This window comes from Stigmatopora argus, chromosome 3 (genome assembly GCF_051989625.1).
Source record: "Stigmatopora argus isolate UIUO_Sarg chromosome 3, RoL_Sarg_1.0, whole genome shotgun sequence".
Taxonomy (NCBI): Eukaryota; Metazoa; Chordata; class Actinopteri; order Syngnathiformes; family Syngnathidae; genus Stigmatopora; species Stigmatopora argus.
Genome location: NC_135389.1, coordinates 16,742,105 through 16,762,237, shown reverse-complemented (window position 1 = coordinate 16,762,237; position 20,133 = coordinate 16,742,105). Strand labels below are relative to the sequence as shown.

The 20,133-nt window shown below is 40.1% G+C and overlaps 1 protein-coding gene across 5 annotated transcripts in view; it reads left to right on the top strand.

Annotated features, from left to right (window-relative positions):
- tln2b (talin 2b) overlaps nucleotides 1-20,133 on the top strand; it is a 91,163-nt gene that overhangs the window by 66,997 nt on the left and 4,033 nt on the right. For 4 of the 5 annotated variants that reach the window (XM_077596122.1, XM_077596120.1, XM_077596121.1 and 1 more), the window contains 20 exons: nucleotides 1,814-1,946; nucleotides 2,052-2,153; nucleotides 2,262-2,432; nucleotides 3,247-3,393; nucleotides 4,046-4,147; nucleotides 4,228-4,347; nucleotides 4,860-5,006; nucleotides 7,136-7,302; nucleotides 7,639-7,822; nucleotides 8,757-8,882; nucleotides 9,158-9,274; nucleotides 10,026-10,211; nucleotides 10,469-10,576; nucleotides 11,650-11,755; nucleotides 12,657-12,781; nucleotides 14,688-14,813; nucleotides 14,903-14,965; nucleotides 15,045-15,227; nucleotides 16,049-16,174; nucleotides 16,666-18,646. In XM_077596122.1, the coding sequence (XP_077452248.1) occupies nucleotides 1,814-1,946; nucleotides 2,052-2,153; nucleotides 2,262-2,432; nucleotides 3,247-3,393; nucleotides 4,046-4,147; nucleotides 4,228-4,347; nucleotides 4,860-5,006; nucleotides 7,136-7,302; nucleotides 7,639-7,822; nucleotides 8,757-8,882; nucleotides 9,158-9,274; nucleotides 10,026-10,211; nucleotides 10,469-10,576; nucleotides 11,650-11,755; nucleotides 12,657-12,781; nucleotides 14,688-14,813; nucleotides 14,903-14,965; nucleotides 15,045-15,227; nucleotides 16,049-16,174; nucleotides 16,666-16,794 (2,668 nt within the window). In that variant the 3' untranslated portion in view covers nucleotides 16,795-18,646. Of the gene's footprint in view, nucleotides 1-1,813; nucleotides 1,947-2,051; nucleotides 2,154-2,261; nucleotides 2,433-3,246; nucleotides 3,394-4,045; nucleotides 4,148-4,227; nucleotides 4,348-4,859; nucleotides 5,007-7,135; nucleotides 7,303-7,638; nucleotides 7,823-8,756; nucleotides 8,883-9,157; nucleotides 9,275-10,025; nucleotides 10,212-10,468; nucleotides 10,577-11,649; nucleotides 11,756-12,656; nucleotides 12,782-14,687; nucleotides 14,814-14,902; nucleotides 14,966-15,044; nucleotides 15,228-16,048; nucleotides 16,175-16,665; nucleotides 18,647-20,133 lie in introns of those variants that run through there. The other variant, XR_013299585.1, reaches the window with a different exon arrangement.

The following is a 20,133-nucleotide window of genomic DNA, read 5'->3' as shown; positions in this document are numbered from 1 at the left end:
GAGGTAACGCGGGCTGGCAATGTCTTCAAGTGAGGGCAGAGAGCAGCCGACAATCCTCTGGGCAGTGTTAATCACTTTCTGCATGGCCTTTTTGTCTGCCGCCGTGCTTCCAGCGTACCACACTGTGATGCCGTACGCCAGGATGCTCTCTACAGTGGTTCTATAGAAGGTTCTCAGAAGATTGGAGCCCAAGTTGTTCTTCCTAAGTACCCTGAGGAAATGGAGTCGTGTCTGAGCCTTCTTCACCACTGCCGTGGTGTTTGTAGACCATGAGAGCTTGTCCGTGACGTGGACCCCCAGGAATTTAAAGGACTGGACCCTGTCTACACATACTCCATTTATGAGGAGTGGGGCCAGATCTGTGCCGTGTTTGCGAAAGTCCAAGATTATTTCTTTAGTTTTCGTGGTGTTCATTGTGAGATTGTTCACCGAGCACCACGAAGACAAATTGTTGACCTCATCTCTGTAAGCCGACTCATCCCCTCCTGAGATGAGTCCGACCACAGTGGTGTCGTCAGCGAATTTGATGATGGCGTTAGACTGGTGGGTGGGTGTACAGTCGTAGGTGTACAGGGAGTACAGAAGAGGACTCAGTACACAGCCTTGAGGGTAGCCAGTGCTTAGTGTAATGGAGGAAGAGAGGTGGGGACCAAGTCTAACAGTCTGTGGTCGGTTGGTCAAGAAGTCCTTTATCCAGCAGCAGATTGAAGAGGATAGTCCAAGGTGGGAGAGTTTGTCAGTCAGAATGTCCGGTTTTATGGTATTGAAGGCTGAGCTGTAGTCAATGAAGAGCATCCTCACGTAGTTCCCAGGGTGTTCCAGATGGCTCAGTGCTGTATGAAGAGCAATGGCAATAGCATCATCAGTGGACCTGTTTGCTCTATAAGCAAACTGGTGAGGGTCAATTGAGGGAGAGATTGTATTTCTGATATGGCGGGCTACCAACTTTTCAAAGCACTTCATGATCACAGGCGTGAGGGCAACAGGCCTATAATCATTCATGCTGCCAATGGTTGGCTTTTTGGAGATGTGGGTAAATCGAACAGAACCATGACAGAATTTGAACTAAGGTTTTCGGATGCAAAGAAAACAACCAAATAAAATTTAACAAAGGGAAAAAATGACAAACTGCAACATCTCAACACTCCTTAGTAGTATTTGTTATCATCTCGCTGATTTTAAAGGTTATTTTCCCATTTGTGTTTGCTGTCATGGTGAGCGTTCCTTAATTTTTGGCTGTGTGATATATTTTTGGTTTAGAATAGTAAAATATTTGCAGAAAAGTCAAATCTTTCCAAAGGTAGCGCCAAAATCAGCTTGATCAAACAAGGTTCTATGCTAATATTATTCAGTCCTAATCACAGTATTCTTGTACTCGAGTCAATGCTTTTGCAGATACTAATCAGGATTATTAAAACAATCTGTGGAATTTCATTTCAAATTAATTTTGACTTTGTTGGTGCTAGTTAGCTTACTGTAGCGGAAGACTGGGCTGAACTGTTGCCAGGCAACGTTGTGAAGCACTTTTCAGTTTGTAGTCATCACACTTCACTTGCCGCATTGTTTAAGTAAACAGCTTGTAATAAACCCATGCTTGCCGATTTGTATTCATTCCTTTGTCAAATTATAATTAAACTGTTTGTAAAGGACTTTTTAAATAATAATAACAAAAAAGGAAATGCCTTTATTTGCTCTCTCATTGTATCATGTTATGCATTTCACACAGGGATGGAGTTAATGCGAGTTATTCAATATTTGCTTACGCGCAAATGGAACAAGCACGCCTACATTTTTCAAATTTTATCCACCCTAGGGACAAGGCACCAGGACAGAAGGAGTGTGATTACTCCATAGATAGCATCAATAAATGTATCCGGGAGATTGAGCAAGCCTCCCTGGCTGCAGTTGGACAGACCCTGCCCTGCAGAGATGATATCTCAATGGAAGTAAGCAGCCCATCAACAATGTCTTGTCCTGAGAGAAAGAGCTTAATGGGGACTCTAGTCTTTTTGTTGTGATTTATACCATAATTCGCCTTTGTAACTCACTAGGCACTGCAGGAACAGCTGACTTCATCCGTGCAGGAGATTGGGCATCTGATTGATCCTGTCTCCGTAGCCGCCCGAGGTGAAGCTGCCCAGCTGGGACACAAGGTGCAGCTCTGATATATCCCTTTATCCCATTTGGATTTAGATAGATAAAACTCCATCTTGTTCAGCAATCCCCTCCTGGTTGACTCGCCTACTCCTCATTTCACTTAGGTGACTCAGCTGGCCAGCTACTTTGATCCACTTATTGTAGCATCCATCGGTCTGGCCTCCAAGCTGAGTGACCACCAGCAGCAGATGACCATTCTGGACCAGACCAAGACGCTGTCAGAGTCTGCCCTGCAAATGCTTTATGCTGCGAAGGAAGGAGGCGGAAACCCAAAGGTAACTAGAAAATTCTTTTTATGACATTTCAGTGGGGGCTTTGCTCTACTGGTCAATTTTTCTCCATTCCCACTAGAAATGATGGCTATATTTGTCATTGGAATGGACAGAGGTAGCTGTCAGTCTTAGGTTAAAAAAAACTGTTCCAGGATCATTATTGCGGTGGGGATTCCCAATATTTCACTGTACAACTCAATTGGATAAATGTACAAAAATGTCAAGTCAAAGCTTTTAGTGGAAGTGGTGTCCGGAATCGAATGGGTGACCCCCCACCCGCACAAATGTTATATGCAGGCAAAAACAAATGTGTTTGGTTTGATAGTTCTATTCATCAAATTTCTCTGAAGAGCCCGATGTATAGGAGAAAATACTTTAGATTAATAAAATTGCTCTCTATTTAATGTTCAACCCTAAGCCCATTCTTCATTTATTTCCAAGTTTTATTGGGACCTGTCAAAGACTGTATAGCGGCACTTTTCTTCCTGCTCTTACGATGGAGGCAATATACACTTAAAGTAATTGGAATAATTTGCCTATTTTGTGACACAGTGCTTAATATGGGATCAAAGTAGAAGTGAAAGCCAGAAGAATCACTTTTTGGTATTATTTTCACCATTATCAGTGAGAACTACATTTGTTTTGCAGGTTGTACATATTCTCTCTTGTTTAAAAATGTCTAGCTCGCCGGATTTGAGGTTTCAGTCAATTAGAGACACAGTGTCAGCTTTCCTATAGTTATCACAGCAGCCTCAAAGAGACATCCACCTCAATTAGATTTATAGTAACTTTTGGTTTTAATCATCAACATCCTTAGGCGTCCCACACTCACGATGCAATCTCTGAAGCGGCCCAGCTGATGAAAGAGGCTGTGGAGGACATCATGGTGACTTTGAACGAGGCGGCCAGCGAGGGGGGCATGGTCGGGGGCATGGTGGAGTCCATCGCCGAGGCCATGGGCAGGGTGAGAATATGATTTTGCCTCTGCGCTTATTCCCAACCTCATTTGTCCGGGTGATTTCACAGTGGGTGTGCTTGAAACATGTCCTTGTCTGTTACTCTCATTATTACTGAGAGTGAACAATTCATAATCCCGAGCAAATGATGATATTAACAGTCACTTACTGGGAGACATGTCACTCTGTTGGTTTTGAGGTTAATAATTGACAGTTCACACACTCACTGCACATTAGCAAACCTGCAAAATATAATGCAGATAAACACAAGGTGTCTAATTTACAGGCTCAGCTAGTGTTAAGTTGAATTAATCATTAATAAATATTTGTACTCTAATTTTTACTTTTGGAAAAATTGCTATATCAAAAAAAAATATTAGCAATAGTCCAGTTAGCAGAAAAGAAAATTTTAAGACACTATCTTTTTTTAATCTCGTATTTTATTACACTGTAAATTTAAACACGAGATGAGTGTCTGGTTTATTGTTGATTTATTTCAGTGAGCAAATATCTTATTCAAATATGTCACATTTATTATTGTTTTTTTTGTCATGTCTAAAATATGCCGCCGTTAGTTATATGGGTTTATTTATTAGCAATGTTGGAGCAAAGAAACCACATGATCCGATGTGTTAATAATGACGTTTTCCATTATCATAGTTGGATGAAGGAACTCCCCCTGAACCCGAGGGTTCCTTTGTGGACTACCAGACCACGATGGTCAAGTTCTCCAAAGCCATTGCCATCACGGCACAGGAGATGGTGAGGCCCTTTCTCATTCTGTTGAATTTCTAAGCCTTAGAGACATTTACTAGCTGAAGAGTCTATCTCATTCTGACTAGATGACCAAGTCAGTGACCTGCCCCGAAGAACTCGGCGGCCTTGCTTCTCAGGCGACCGTGGACTATGGGCAACTTGCACTCCAAGGACGCCTAGCCGCAGCCACTTCAGAGCATGAAGAGGTCAGAAGTCATTTTCTTTCCTTCTGAAGAACGCTGCAGGGAGCTTATGAGAGTGTGCTTTGAAACGCCACTTTGGAATAGCATATTTTTGGAGACAAAATGCTTTTGCTCACACTGATTCGGGCAGATGTTTGTTCTGCGATTATGCCCCTCCTGCATCGGTTACTTAGCCTGAGTGCCCACACAGCCAGTCATTTCTTCAAGTTTCTTCTGTTGTCTGCAGAAAAAGCTCTGTATGGAAACATCACGCTAATAAGCTCACAGCTCTTATCGGTAACTTGTATACAACAGGCTCTGCCAACCCTGCTGGTTACCATAGCAACACATTACCTCGACAAGTCTAAAAGCCTATAGTGATGCTTATAAAAGAGCACCCACCCACCCATGTATCTCAGCCTATAAATTAAATGTGACTGCCAGCTTTCTTTCGAGAGTGTTTTCCATCATTTTCTATCTGCTTGTTAAAAGAGAAGTTCAGCTCAGGAGTGTGTGGGAATGATTTATGATTTCAGGTTGGGTTCCAGATCAAAACACGTGTGCAAGAGCTGGGCCATGGCTGTATCTCCTTGGTCCAGAAAGCTGGAGCCCTGCAGCTCAGCCCCACCGACAGCTTCTCCAAAAGAGAGCTCATCGAGTGTGCGCGCGCAGTTACAAAAAAGGTACCACACTGGGCTGCTATCTATTCTACTCGCAGTAGCGCTACATTGGGATATTCTGTTTTTTTTGTTTTGTTTTAGGTCTGTCCACTGTTTTTAAATCATGTTTGGGTGCGAAATCCACAATTGATCTCGGTTTGCAACATAGGAGGTTGGATCGCTGCCAGCCAATTCTAGTCAAAATGGATTAACCGTCCATCTTTGTCAATGGCAGTCAAAAAGTTAACATTTCTGTCAGTCAAATGTTATTCATTCTAATTCTCACATACACAAACACATGCTCCCTCTCGGATTAACTCGATGGTGGCCTCTAATGCCCTCGTCCCTGTTATGCTTCTCCTAATTTAACAAAACTGGTAGTTAATGTATTTGGTATTGTTATATAGTATATTCTGAACGGTACACGGTCGATTGGTCGCCGGTCTTTTGGTCGCCGATCTTTTGGTCGCTGGTCTTTTGGTCGCCCGGAAGGTTATTGATAATTACCTTTTAAATCGTTGCTCAAATTCCCTAAATACAAACTGCGAATTACTATTTAGTCATACTTAATGCTTTAGTAATTATTAGGCTAAAGAAAAGATCCAAATTTCCCGGACTTTTATTGTTTTTTGTTGGAGAACTTGTTAAGACCCTGACTGATGTAGCTTCTTAAAGGGACAACTCATGTACATGCAAACTCTTATACACTCACACGTCGGCTCAGTGAAACTGCTCATGGCCATTCTTGGCTTTTATTGATGCGTAGACTGTGTTGTTTTACCTTGTTTTGTCGCCGGTCTTTTGGTCGTCGGTCTTTTGGTCGCCGGTCTTTTGGTCGCCCGTTGTCGCGGTCCAGGCGACCAAAAGACCGGCGACCAAAAGACCGGCGACCAATCGACCGCACATGATTCTGAACTGTGTGAAAATGCTCTTTATATCAACTTACAAGGAAGCAGTAAAGTTAGTTTGAATCTTGTAAAAGCTTAGTAGAACATAAATGTGATGTTATTTTGGGTGATACTAAAGGACTTTACCTTACCGGTAATGCATGTCATGAAAGTAAAGTGATCCTCACCTGCACCACTGCGCATTGAATAATAATTGTAACGAGTCCCTGATATGACCCTGGCACCGACAAGTTACGTATTCAAGTCACTCAGCATTAGTAGTTCTATTTCACCAGAAAACTTTCATCAGCGTTCTCACCCAACTTGATTAATTTGAGGTTTCTCACTTGCTGATGTGAATCTTGTGGCTCGTTCAAGTGCTCCTCTCAGGGCTCTTGCTTTGCTTAGAAGAGATATGCTGGCAGAGTTATGTCACTTGCAGAGGCTGGCTCATAATCTTGTTTTGATTGTAGTGGACTCCAGTTTAATGCATGTTTAACCTTGGGTCTATTTCTTACTCCCATATTTTGCAACTCATCATTTACTCAATTTTCAACTCATTTAAAGCTTCTTCATAATATCCCCTTAATTTTAAGGGGAAGCTAAATCCACTTTTAAAATGTGGACTTTGTGCGGTTGAACTATGACTAATGAATGTACAAATGTCCACTTGTCCTATAATGAGAGTCACTAAAAGAGCTGTAGAAAAAATCGTCTGGCGTAATTGATTGACATTTTCAGAGAAACATTCAATTAAAAGTTCTACATTAATATAGTTGTGATGGTGCAGTGGTTCTTTTGCGGTGACTTTGGTGTGGGATTTTTGGGTTCGATTTCCACTCAGTGGGATTGTGATTGTGAATGTATTTCTCTTGTGTTACTCATTGGCGACCAGTTGAAGGTGTAGTCTGCCTTTCGCCCGTAGTCAGCAGGGATAGACTCTAGCACCCTGCAACCCGCCATTTAAAAAATGAAAGAACAATTATAGTTGTGTGGTGGTGTTATTACCCGTAACGATAGAACAGGAATTAATTACTGATAATTATGACTTTCTTTTGCTACTTATAATTTTTTAAGATCTAATTGTGACCGCAAAAAAAGCCTTTATACAATAGTTTACCACATCATTAGGTGGACATTGTTTTAAAGTTATGATACATTGATGGTTTTCTTCATCCACACCTCTACTAAACTGTAGAAGAATAATGAAAAAATGTTTTTCTATTAATGTATAATCGCAGTTATGCAGCCCTTTCCATTTTGCAGGTGTCATTGGTACTATCGGCACTACAGGCGGGCAACAAAGGTACACAAGCATGTATCACTGCAGCCAGTGCTGTTTCTGGCATCATCGCTGACCTGGACACGACCATCATGTTCGCCTCGGCGGGAACGCTGAACCCTGAGAATGACGAGTCATTCGCTGACCACAGGTGTCTTTGACCTTACCACATATTAATCATGCAAATAAAGGCATTCAGCGGTTAAATGGGCAGTGTAGTTCAAGAGTACTTACCACTCTTGCAAGGAGCAAAAGGTCTTGCTAATTATCTCCAATCCTCCCTCAAAAGAAAGTGTTTTTTTTTGTAATGTGCCCTCGCGCAAAGAGATTGTGTCTGCTGGTTTTATCTCAGCAAATGTCACTTCTCTATTTTGTCAGTGACTCGCTCAGAAGAAGCAAAGTAACTAAAGGAAACAGAAAACTAATATTGCTGATCAAATATTGCTAAGCAAGTATGACGACTGTGACAGTGTGCCTCTTCTCCCAGGGAGAGTATTTTAAAGACGGCCAAGGCATTGGTGGAAGACACAAAACTGCTCGTGGCTGGAGCTGCATCCAGCCAAGAGAAGTTGGCCCAAGCTGCCCACTCTTCAGCTAAGACAATCACCCAACTTACAGAAGTTGTCAAACTGGGAGCAACTAGCATGGGCTCAGAAGACCCCGAAACACAGGTGACCTTTAAAGAATACTATAGTAATAGAGCCTTTTTACTGTGCCTTCTGTTCTGTTCCCAAAATCAGTTCAATAGGCAAGGACAGAGATGAATAGCATAAAGAATAAAAAGTAAAATATGACTCGTTGAGAGACAGATGAGCAGTGTAAGGCCAAGCAGGTGCAGAGGAGCAATAACAAGGAAAGACAACCTGCAAATTGTGGTTTGAAAAGAAATTACACTCCAACTCAAGCCAAGAAAGATGAAAACCTCAAGTACAAACAACACTCAGTAAGACATGAGTCAAACTAGGTAGCTTGATGGGTGCTCTCATATAACAAGAAAGGCCATTAAAATAACTCCTAAAACATGAGGCCTCACCACAAACATGAAATACGGGGTAAGAGATAAGGACAAGAAAGGAGCTCAAATGTAAGAAATCAGACATGCATGCATGCATTTTCCGAGCTGCTTCTTCTCACAAGGGTTGCGGGGGGTGCTGGAGCCTATCCCAGCCGACTCTGGGCACCAGGCGGGGGCCCTGAATCAGTGAGAAACAGACACATAAACCTAAATACACTCGGGCCAATGGAAACAATAAACAATAAGGGTTGACTAAAACAGATATTGACAATCTCATTTGACTGCGCTAAAATAAACTCAGACTCATCAAGAAACTTAAACAGAGATGGGTTAGGAGCTGATTGATGAGAAAACAGACAAACCTGATTAAAATGACTCAATTCTCTCAGAGTAATCAAGAACACAGGAAGGCAAGAGGCTGCCAAGGATTCAAAATGGCCTTTGACGTTCGACTTCATCTTTCTTTCTCAATACATCCTGACTAGGTTCGAGTGAATAATGGCACACAAGGAAATCTTTTCCCCAGCCTAGTGCTGATACTTCCGCGCTACCACCGTTATGTTTTATTGATTGCGGTTTCATGTCTTCAGGTGGTTCTGATCAACGCAGTGCGTGACGTAGCCAAGGCTCTGGCTGAACTCATCAGTGCGACTAAGTGTGCCGCAGGCAAGGCTGCCGACGACCCGTCCATGTATCAGCTGAAAGGCGCCGCAAAGGTAACCGAAGTAGGCCGATGTAGCATATAGATCCCATATCCGTTACCAGTCTTTATATTTCACGACGCCGTTAGTCGTGTTTCACTATTCTCACACGAGTGCATTGAACAAACATGTAAAAAAAAATTCAGATGATGTACCTCATTTTTCTTTTTCTCATTTCAATCTCACACATTCTCAGTTCTAGTGTGAGAATGTTCTATTTATACGGAGAAATAGCTCCACCTCCTGGTTTGACTGCAAGCCTCTTTGGCTCGAATCCTTTTATTTGACAGGTCATGGTCACCAACGTGACATCTCTTCTAAAAACCGTGAAGGCAGTGGAGGATGAAGCCACTCGTGGGACGAGGGCATTAGAGGCCACCATCGAGTTCATCAAGCAGGAGTTGACAGTAAGACTGCCTGACAGGCTGGATTTATTCTTTTCTGGTGATGGAACGTAGCTTTGCGGCGAATTCGCCTAAAAGGGGGTCAGAGATATTTATTAGTCAGAGCAAGCAGAGCAAAAATGTTACAAATCCTTATCATAGCCACCACCAGCCCCAATTACTTTAACCTCTATAAATATGTCTAATTCATTGTCTGAATGAAACCATAGAAAAAGAAGTATTACATACAAGATATTCCCTTTCTTTCTCTGTTAGAAAGTTCGGTTGGTCCTTTTTTTTTGAATGGCAAGGAAGTGAGGTCTCGAATAACAAAACAAAAAAACAATAACGATACCAAACATTGGAAATGTATTCGCCGGACTCTTTGTGAACACGCAACATCATAACTATTATTATTATCGACGTTAGATTCGACTTTGAAACATTCAGGAACAATTGCTACCGTCTGTGGCGGCCGTTTCTCGACAGCCAATCAGAGCGCGAGGACGGACGTCCATGAGGAATAAATACTGTTGCTTTCGGTTTTTGTTTTGTTGTTCTTTTTTTTAAACAAAAAACCCAAAGATTGACACCGATGAGAAGCTGCGTGAAAATGTCGGAGGAAAAATAAACCAAAAAAGTTTGGATGAAGAAAAAATGAATATTTTCATATAATATGTCTCTTAGTATTACTTGATTGCAAAATACATATGTCTAATTCATTGTCTGCGTTCTGTTCCTCCAATGTTGTATGTATGATTCTTCACCATCGCAGGTATTCCTTTCCAAGGACGTCCCGGACAAGCCCACCACACCTGAGGAGTTCATCCGCATGACAAAGGGCATCACCACGGCGACAGCCAAGGCAGTGGCATCGGGCAATTCCACTCAACAAGAGGATGTGATTGCCACGGCCAACTTAAGCCGCAAAGCCATTTCAGATATGCTAACAGCCTGCAAGGTTCTTATTCAAATGAGATTTTATACATGAACACACGAGATACGAGTGCATGCCAGATTGGCTTCTTCACAATGAAGAAAAAGAAAACAACATGATGATATGCCGAGTAGTACTCCCAATTGTAGATCTTATTTAAAAATGAATTGCATCCACGTTTCCTTTTGGCTATTTTAAGCTGTGTGAAATCTCAACGGACGGTGTTTATTTTGATCTCCCTTAATGTTTCCCACAATCCTTTATTTTTTCTCTTGACTCAGAAAGCAGCACACCACCCAGAAGTGAATGAAGACTTAAAAAACAAGGCCCTTCAGTATGGCTGTGAATGCACCACAGGATATGTTCGCCTTTTGGAACAAGTCCTTCAGGTTGGGAATAAAAAGTCACATTTGTTGAATTGAAAGTATCTGCACAAATGCTGTTTCGCATGAAATAGCTCTGGTTTGCCTTCAAAAATACAGATTTCATCGATTCTTATTGTAAAATCTTTATCATTACATTCTTTTATCCTTTTATATATGGCTGAACTGCCTTCTACAGGCAAAATTTATTATCCGACTCCCCGAAATTAAAAAAGACGAAATTTTTAAAATGTTCACCCCTGCTCTGCGTAAGAAGTGTTTACAAATATTATAATAAACACATGGTTTAATTGTCCAAAACAAACTCATTATAAAGACGAGCACTTTCATGATTTGTTTTTAACATTTTGCAAGTGCTGTTGCGTAAGTGCCCTTTCAGAAAATCTTTTTCCAGTGAACACCAGCTTTTTGTACTCATGCAATAAAACCTGAAACAGTAGCTTGTTTCACTATATATATATATATATATATATATATATATATATATATATATATATATATATATATATATATATATATATATATATATATATATATATATATATATATGTGTGTGTATGTGTGTATGTATATATAGGTATATATATGTATATGTGTATATATATGTATGTGTATATATATATATATATATATATATATGTGTATGTATATATAGGTATATATATGTATATGTGTATATATATATATATATATATATATATATATATACATATATATATATATATATATGTATATATATATATATATATATATATATATATATATATATATATATATATATCAACTCTTCAATTAATTTTCATCAATATTATTTGCTCTACCTGCCCACACTGCCATAGGAAAATATCAAGAGATATTAGTAAAACATTTTTAAACATATGCTATATAAAGTCATTCCTGGTGATTCACGAATTGCTGTCTAAATGTCATTTTTTTTGCTCTTTGTATCAACAGTGACTTCTTGTACCTAACTTATTAAAATTCAAATAAACAAGTATAGTTCTCTTCAACTTGGAGAAGTCTTAGACAGCTGGTAATCCCTTTAATAATTTGTTTTCCCTCTGCGCATGTGTGTTTAGGTGCTGCAGAGACCCACGTCCGAGCAGAAGCATCAACTAGCTGTCCATTCGAAGCATGTGGCAGCATGTGTGACAGAGCTCATCCAGACAGCTGAGGCCATGAAAGGTGACCCCGACGTTTACACGCAAATGCTTGCCTTCTCCCACACGTTGTGGCCTTTAATATTCCAAGTCTTCAGCTTCCTCTCTAAATGTTGAATCTTGACAATAAGACTGTATCAACACTACGAGCCGAAAAGATCCCATTATGAACTCAATTTCATAAACAGGATTCCAGAGACATAAGCGAGTAAAGTGACGCTGTAATCCTCTGCGCTCAAATAATATCTTTGTGTATCATGAGATGTGCCACTAACAGGTCACTACGATCACATTAAAATTTTACAAATTGGACCAAATAATGGTTGCGGAACAAAATTGCTCCAAATTAACCTCAGCAAAAATACGTTGCTGTTCTGTGAATCTTCACTGCCACGTCTGACAGCAGTAATAGATAGTGTTTGAATGGCAATTATATTGCAGAGTGAAGACTAAGACCCAATGGGGCTATCCACTTTATCTCTCTAACGTCTTATGTGCTCTCTCTTCCCCTCACCCGTCTTCTTCCTACGCTGCCTCAGATGGAGGTAAGTGGGCTGTGGTGTCTTCTTCCCTGAATCAACTTTCATGGCATGTAGAGGGGGTGGAGGAGTATAGACGGCTGAACACGTGGGGGGTGCCGGGCAGATTTCCCCTGAGCTCAACGTAATCTAGGAAAACACAGTCCCATCTGCCTTGCAAATCTCTTCCCAAAGTGCTGTGTTTTATTGACCTCTGTAAAAAAAGGCACATCAAAAGTAAACTGCTTGCTTTACTTTCTCTTATTTACCTTTGAGGCCTTGCAGCAAGCACCCAGAGTTGAACGTTTCATCCGATTGTGTTGTGAAATAAAAGGCTATCAGAAAAAGGCTTTTTTTCTGTGAGTCAGTGCTCAGGAAAAAAAAAATACATATGCTGGTGAATTTCAGGATCCGAGTGTGTGGACCCCGAGGACCCCACCGTCATCGCGGAGAGCGAGCTCCTCGGAGCAGCGGCGTCCATTGAAGCTGCGGCCAAGAAACTAGAGCAACTGAAGCCCAGAGCCAAACCCAAGGTAGATGCGCCCTTCTCGGACCTTTCCACCCACACACATTCACATGTTTTGCGCACAAACAGCTTTTTACTTTTAACACGTTGCCATTTATAGATGAACTAGATCTGCTCCAAAAATGAAATGATTTTAGATGTATGTTATACAACAGACATAAAGGCAACAGAGGAAGGAATCTGTCTGTCTGTCTACAAGGCTTTATTCAAATTCGTTACTTAGGTGGTGCATGTTGGCCAGGGGAAGAACACGTTTATATTTTTGAATATGATTGGCCGACAAATGGTCCTTATAATCGACAGATGATAGCTGTAAGATATGATTTTTGTTCTCATTCCCATCACACAGGGTTTCCCCTGTTACCATGGAAACCAGACAAACTCTCTGTAAACTTTCTTCGACTTTCTTATTTTGAGCTCGTTGCCCGGAGACCTAATTATCCTGCGGGGTCTTTAAACTTAAATTGAACTTGGTTTAAATAGGTACAATGGACTATCATGCCCCTTTCTTCCTAAAGAGTGGGCCTCTGACTTATCAAACATATTTCCTTTTGTTTTGTTAATGTTTCTTATTTATAACCTAAGCAGAATATTCCCCCTTCGACGCTGCGTATTGCTTACTTAACTGTGTTTGAAAAGTAGATGGGAGATGATTAAATCCTCTTGTTTGTGTGTGTTGTGCAATGACATGATTGTGTTTTTTTTGCTTTGTGGATTTTTTAAATCCCTTGCATCTTCCTTTTGTGGTTTCCTATTTCCCTTTTCCTCTTCCAGTGCCCTCAGTAATTGTCAGATCAACCTCCTGTGTGTGCCATATGAAGAAACACATATTTAGGTCATTCCACTTTTAATAAAAACGTAATGCTCTGTCTCATACTCTAATTCCACGAGGGCATTTATTATCAGTCCTCTTGTTTTTTTAATATAAGAAGATTAGTCAGTCTTTTCCTCCCCTTTTGCAGATGTCAGTGTCTCCCTCTAGTGATCTCATTTGATGCATACAAAGACAATTTCAAGGGGAAATATTGCTACATGTTTCCTAATTTAATCCTCAATCACTGACTTTCCTATGTTTAGAATGGAGATACTGTTTTAATTGAATTGGAATCATCGTAATTGATGTTTGAGTTAGCTCTGACTGACTGATTTTTGTGCGGAGGCAGAACTAATGAAGTGGCAACTCCTATGTTATTTCAGGAGGAAAAGACTCGATAAAATAGCGCCCCAATTTCATCGCAGTGTCTCTTCCATCAAACCTTTTTAATCCTCTTTACTCCCTCTCCTCTCTGCTCCTCATCAGTCATCCGTCCTCTCACCCTCAGCCGGGTGGGCCCAGGTTGCTTCTCCCACCCCGACATGCATGTCTCCCCGCCTCCTGACCCCTCTCAAAGCCTTTGTAGACCTGGACGACTTCTCTGCAGGCCTCTGTCTGATATGTTTGATATATTAGGTTGTTATTCAGTCCAACTATATATCAAACATATTCCTACAGTGTCCCGCCATGTCTCCTGCCACCTGTGCCTTTTGTGTTTCTGAAGATTCTGGGTGCACAATCATGTGACCTTTCCTTGACTTTCCCTAAACAAATAGTCTTTAATACAGTCATATTTACGTTTATTTGTTTAGTTAAAATATGTTTTATATGGCTTTTGGTGCTGTAAAAGGCATATTCTTTGAGGGCGAGGTTAGAATTTTATACAACTTTTTGAATATTCTTCATCTGGTCAGTGCGTTACAGCATATAAATATATATGCAATATGCAAAACTGTGTTTTCCATTGCAATACTGCTTAGATTACTGATGTTCTTGAAGTCTCCATGGCTGTAACCTTGCCTCATACAGTGTTTGTATTGACAAAGTCATGTACTGAAGCTAGATATTTGTCTAAATGTTGCTGTTATTTGATTTACAGCAGGCTGACGAGACTCTGGATTTTGAGGAGCAGATTCTGGAAGCAGCCAAGTCCATTGCTGCGGCCACCAGCGCTCTTGTCAAGTCCGCATCAGCAGCTCAGAGAGAGCTGGTGGCACAGGGCAAGGTCAGATCAGAATAAATCATCATAATAAAACTAGAAAGGTTTGCAGTCAATGGGAATCACTCATTTATTTATCTTTAAATCAATCTCAGGTTGGATCTAACCTAGCCAATGCGGTGGATGATGGCCAGTGGTCACAAGGACTCATATCTGCAGTGAGTATTGTTGCCTTAACATCAGTCGGAGAAGAAAGCTGTGTGTAATCTTTTTTTTGGGACGCATGACTTGCTTAAGGCACGGATGGTTGCCGCAGCCACAAGTAACCTGTGCGAGGCGGCCAACGCATCCGTTCAGGGCCATGCCAGCGAGGAGAAGCTCATCTGCTCAGCCAAGCAGGTGGCTGCTTCCACAGCTCAGCTGCTGGTGGCCTGCAAGGTGAAAGCAGACCATGATTCTGAGGCCATGAAGAGATTACAGGTAAGACATATTGTTAAAATGAAGCCACTTAAAAGGTGTGCATATTAACTCATTGGGTTCCGCTGACCGAAATAGACCTCCAATCCATTTGAACTAGGACTGGGGACTCCAAATTCAAAGGCATTGGATGTCTAATAATAATAATAATAATCAGACATAGGCTTTGTCATCATAATTGACTCGACAAAAGCCTAATTGTCATCATACCCAGAAACTGCGTATGACGAAATTGGTAGTGCTTCTCCATAAGGTGCATTTTCCCGGCAAAAGACCCAAATAAGTGATAATTTCAGACTCGTAATTTGGCATTCTGCCATGATGGATACATTGCATCACCCCCCGAGCGGATCACTTACCTCTCAGTCTTTCACTTACCATCAGTCAGCCAGTAGGAGGCAGATCACTGCCCAACATCTTTTCATGTTACCTCACCCCGAAGTTATTACACAGAAGGGATTGTGTGTCGTGTTACCGCAAGTTTAGAGTCCTGATGGATGTGGGAAAAAACTGTCCTTAAGCCTATTTGTCCGTACTTTGTGAGACCTATAGCGTCTCCCAGAGGGCAGCAGCTGGAACAGATTGTGACCAGGGTGGTATGGGTCCCCGATGATGTTCCTGGCTCTGCTGAGGTAACTGGAGAGCATAGAGCCGCTGCACCCGTGCGCGCCGCCATCCAGCCATTGACAACTATTGTCTACTAGTGATAAATTAAAATTGACAGCAGAAGGATGAAATTACCCTCATAATAGGACAGCAATCATCGGCCATGGCACTGAAAGAGTTCATTCTGGCACGTCGTCTTTTTTTCCTTTTTTGTAAAGGCTGCCGGGAACGCAGTAAAGCGAGCCTCGGACAATCTGGTCAAGGCGGCTCAGAAAGCGGCCTTCGACAAGACAGAAGACGACAATGTAGTGGTGAAAACTAAATTTGTTGGAGGTATTGCTCAGGTGAGACATTCGGGTAAAAACGTGTAAAAATAGAAGGTGCATTTACAGACAAACACTGGCAGCTGTGGTTGCCAGAATTGTGCTATTTAAGAAACGGTAAACGTATGAAAGTGTTACTCAAACATCTACAGAAAAATACTGTCAAAAGAAGTAGTACATTTTAACTGTTGTTATGCATGTTTTTGGGATGAAACTAGAGTAATATAAATAATTACAATAATTTTTGTACAAAAATATACCATACATTTCACACTTACTAAAGCACTACATTCTTTTGACATATTTAGCAGTTTCTCCCCGGATCATTCTGGCCACCACTATTGTATCATAAATTTAATGTTTTGTTTACAGTCCGTGTTATGTGTTAGCTCACCTTGCATGTTATTTACGTAAAGTAACGTCTGTAGTACTTGCACCTAGGGTCGTTCGGCTATGTAAAGTCATTTTGAAAATTGATATTTAAGAGCAAAGGTGTCTCTCCTCGTTTTCAGATCATTGCAGCTCAGGAAGAGATGCTGCGGAAGGAACGCGAGTTGGACGAAGCCCGCAAGAAGCTGGCGCACATCCGACAGCAACAATACAAGTTTTTGCCCACTGAGCTGAGGGAGGACGAGGGTTGACGTCCGGATGAAATGGGACGCTCTCACGCCAACGCCACTGGCTCTTTTCTACTCTCTCGTGTACCTGGGGATTAAACAGCACTTGAAGCAGGTCTGTTTGGTAAGACAACCAAGTGCCTGTGCTTTGTCTTGTATGTGTGTGTGTGTGTGTGTGTCTCTGTGACAGGCACCAAAATTTAGATAAATGACGGCATCATTTCAGACATTGCAATTAATTCTTGTGAGAAACGTTGCTTTGTGGGTGTTACTGCGTCATTAACCTTACAATAATGACGTGAAGAATGCAGAAAAAGCTCTAAATCTGTCTTGTTACTGAATGTTTTTTAGTCAGTGCGTGAATAATAGTGAATAAGATCGTGGCAGAGTGAAGCAAAGGGTCCATAGCTTCTCATAATATATTTTAAAGGACCAAAAGAAAGGCAGGAGGGGGAGGGCTCACTTCACCACGAGCTTGCATGCACGATCAGATCTATACATATCAATAAAGCTTCTAACCAATAGAGTGGTAGATGATACATTAAGTATAATATTAAGTATAATATTTTCTTTTAAAAAAACGAGAGAAATGGCCATCTTGCTCTTCTGCTCTTTTGAGCCAATAAATTATTTTAATGGGATATTATAATGTTTGAAAATGTACATGTCTCAGAATAATCCACAAATATTAGCATTTTTAAAAAATCCTTTATGAATTTTGGGGCTGCCAGTAAACCTAAAAGAAAATGTATATTTATTCTTGACTGATATTTTACAAGAAAGTTTTTCAATATGAGTGAGCAAGAAAGTTGTCTTTTATGGTGACCAAGTTAATCTGCTTGCTTATTACATCACTCACACAGAGTAGTGCAAAAATCTTTGTCATTTTTTTCGGAGGGGGGGACTAATAATAATACAAATACGAAGTAAAGGGTTTAACAAAGGAAATGCAAGATACTAATCAACATCTGATTTGTTTTGATTTTAAAATATATCTAGAGGAAACTTTTTGCAACCAATTTTGAAGTGTCACAGTTTAAGAATGAGTTTGCCACGATGTTTGACAGCTAATTGTGCATGGGAGATTTAAGATATGTATTTTTCACCACTACTTTTTCCAAATTGGATGACCTCAGGGTTATTCCAATGTACTTATAGCAAATAATATCTGCAATCTATCAGTAAAATTTGTAAGACACAAGTCATTTCAAAGTATTGATTAGCAATATGTTATCATGAGTGATTTACTACCTGTGCAACATCAAAAAAGGTACTGCATTGTATTGTATTTCAAAAAAAAAATACAGCAAAAAAACAAAAATGAAATAAGCAATACCAGCATTATGTAAACCCAGTTGCATGCCGAATCCTTTGTGATCACATGCTCCCAAAAAGAAAAAAAAATCTATAATGCAAAAACAGTATACTGAATTATGGTAAAATACTGTACTTGTATTTTGCCATGAAAACTATCATTCCTTCTACCAATGGGCATTTTACATTCATAACATTTGATTTGAGGAATACTAATCTTTTTTTTAAATGACATGTAACTATGATAGCAAATGCATTAGTGGATTAGCGTGTGTCAAACATTTTTGCAAAGTTTTGTGAGAACAAGCATTTCTTGATATCAATAGGTAGTATTAATGCACTGTAACATTTGCAGGCACATTTCATTTGAACTTGTTCCAAATTTTCAATGCATGTGGTCAATGTTAAAATGCTTATTTTTCTTAGAGCTGAATGGCAAAATTCACAATGTGTTTAATTCATAAATGGACCAAAAAAAAGAAATGTGCACTGGTCAAATATCTGTTAGGAATTTTGCTGGTCAACTCATGAAATTACTAAAATATCAAACATTTGAAAGTTTTTTTGTGAGTGTTGTGCATTTTAACCATAAGAGTTAAAGTCTCATTTGTCATATTGAATATTTTTACTTAAATAGTAAATACACAGTTGGATACAGGCAAATAGATCCTTATAGGCAAATAGCATAAACAATTATCTTCAATAATTCATTGTACTAATACACTGGCGAGCTGTTGTAGGTCTTGCACTGTTACAGGGATTGATGGCAGGCTATCTGGAATGAAATTATTAGATGCCCTGAAATCATAGTTTGCAATCTGGTGCATTCTTTCACACTGAAAAAGTAACAAACTAAGCTGTAGTTTAGGCTTCAGGACATCTGAATTATTGGGAATTTCCGAGCGGGATAGATCCTGCGTTGTGACTTAGTGCCTTACTCGAGTGTGTCGTGCACGCAGCTGAAGATCAGTCCTTGAGCCTTGACAACTTTTTGCCATTCCCCGTCAAGGCCTGAGCGCAAGAGGAGTCCTTTGCCATACGATCCATTGCCTTGGTCAGCTGGCCTATACCTGCCTATAATTGTTATCATGGATACCTTGAGATTTAGAATCTTTGATGGAATACTAACTGCATTCCTTGAGCATGTTTGTCTTTGAAGTTATGAGAAGTCGTATTGGGGGGAAAAATGATGACGTTGGGCTCTTCTTGTTTCCTCGTCTGTCATCTAACCACCTTAAATGTCTGTTTTTACCAGTAAAAAAAAATACCCTGAGATAAACTGTTGTGCAAAGGTTTGAGGCCAACACAAGCTAAGTTGTTTTAAGTTTTATTTTAATTATTTGGAAGTAGCAGTAAAAGCGTTAACAGGACATAGACACAATCAGCATTTTTTTAAATTTATTTTAATCAAGGAACAGTTCTGAGTTTGTGAGTTTTTATTTATTTATTTGTATTTTCCCCCCATTTGAGTTTAACTTCTATCCATGAAAATATTGTTTGCTAAAACAACAAAGCTAATGATGGCCCAGTGTTTTTCCCAACACTTTGTGTGTATTGCCTGAATGATTTGTGAAAATATTCAAGCAAATGTTGGAGTTATGAATTGATGTTGTGCGAAACCACGTTTAGTTTGATGACTTGATGCTCTATGTATGATATTTATCTGGTCACAAAAGTATTTTTTGTATTCATCACAAAATAAAAACAAAAATCATAAAACGATGCTTCTTTCCCCCCCCCCCATTTAGATAACTTTCCACATTCTTTCCAGAAGGTGTCATCATTGCTCCGTGAAGTTATGTTCTTGGAAGTCGCTCAAATGGAAGGTTTGGCAAGTCAGACCAAATATGGACATAGTGATTGCTTCTTTTTTTATGTCTGGCAATTACAATTATGCTCTCATCCTTGTATTGATGTTTAAACAAGAAAATGTCTTCATCATTTTACAGTCACGCGACTCAAACAAGCTGCCATGAATCCTGACAAGCTTTTTTTTCACCTTTCCGTCATTATTGGGGTGCTACGCACGTGGGAAGGTGCAAGGCATAT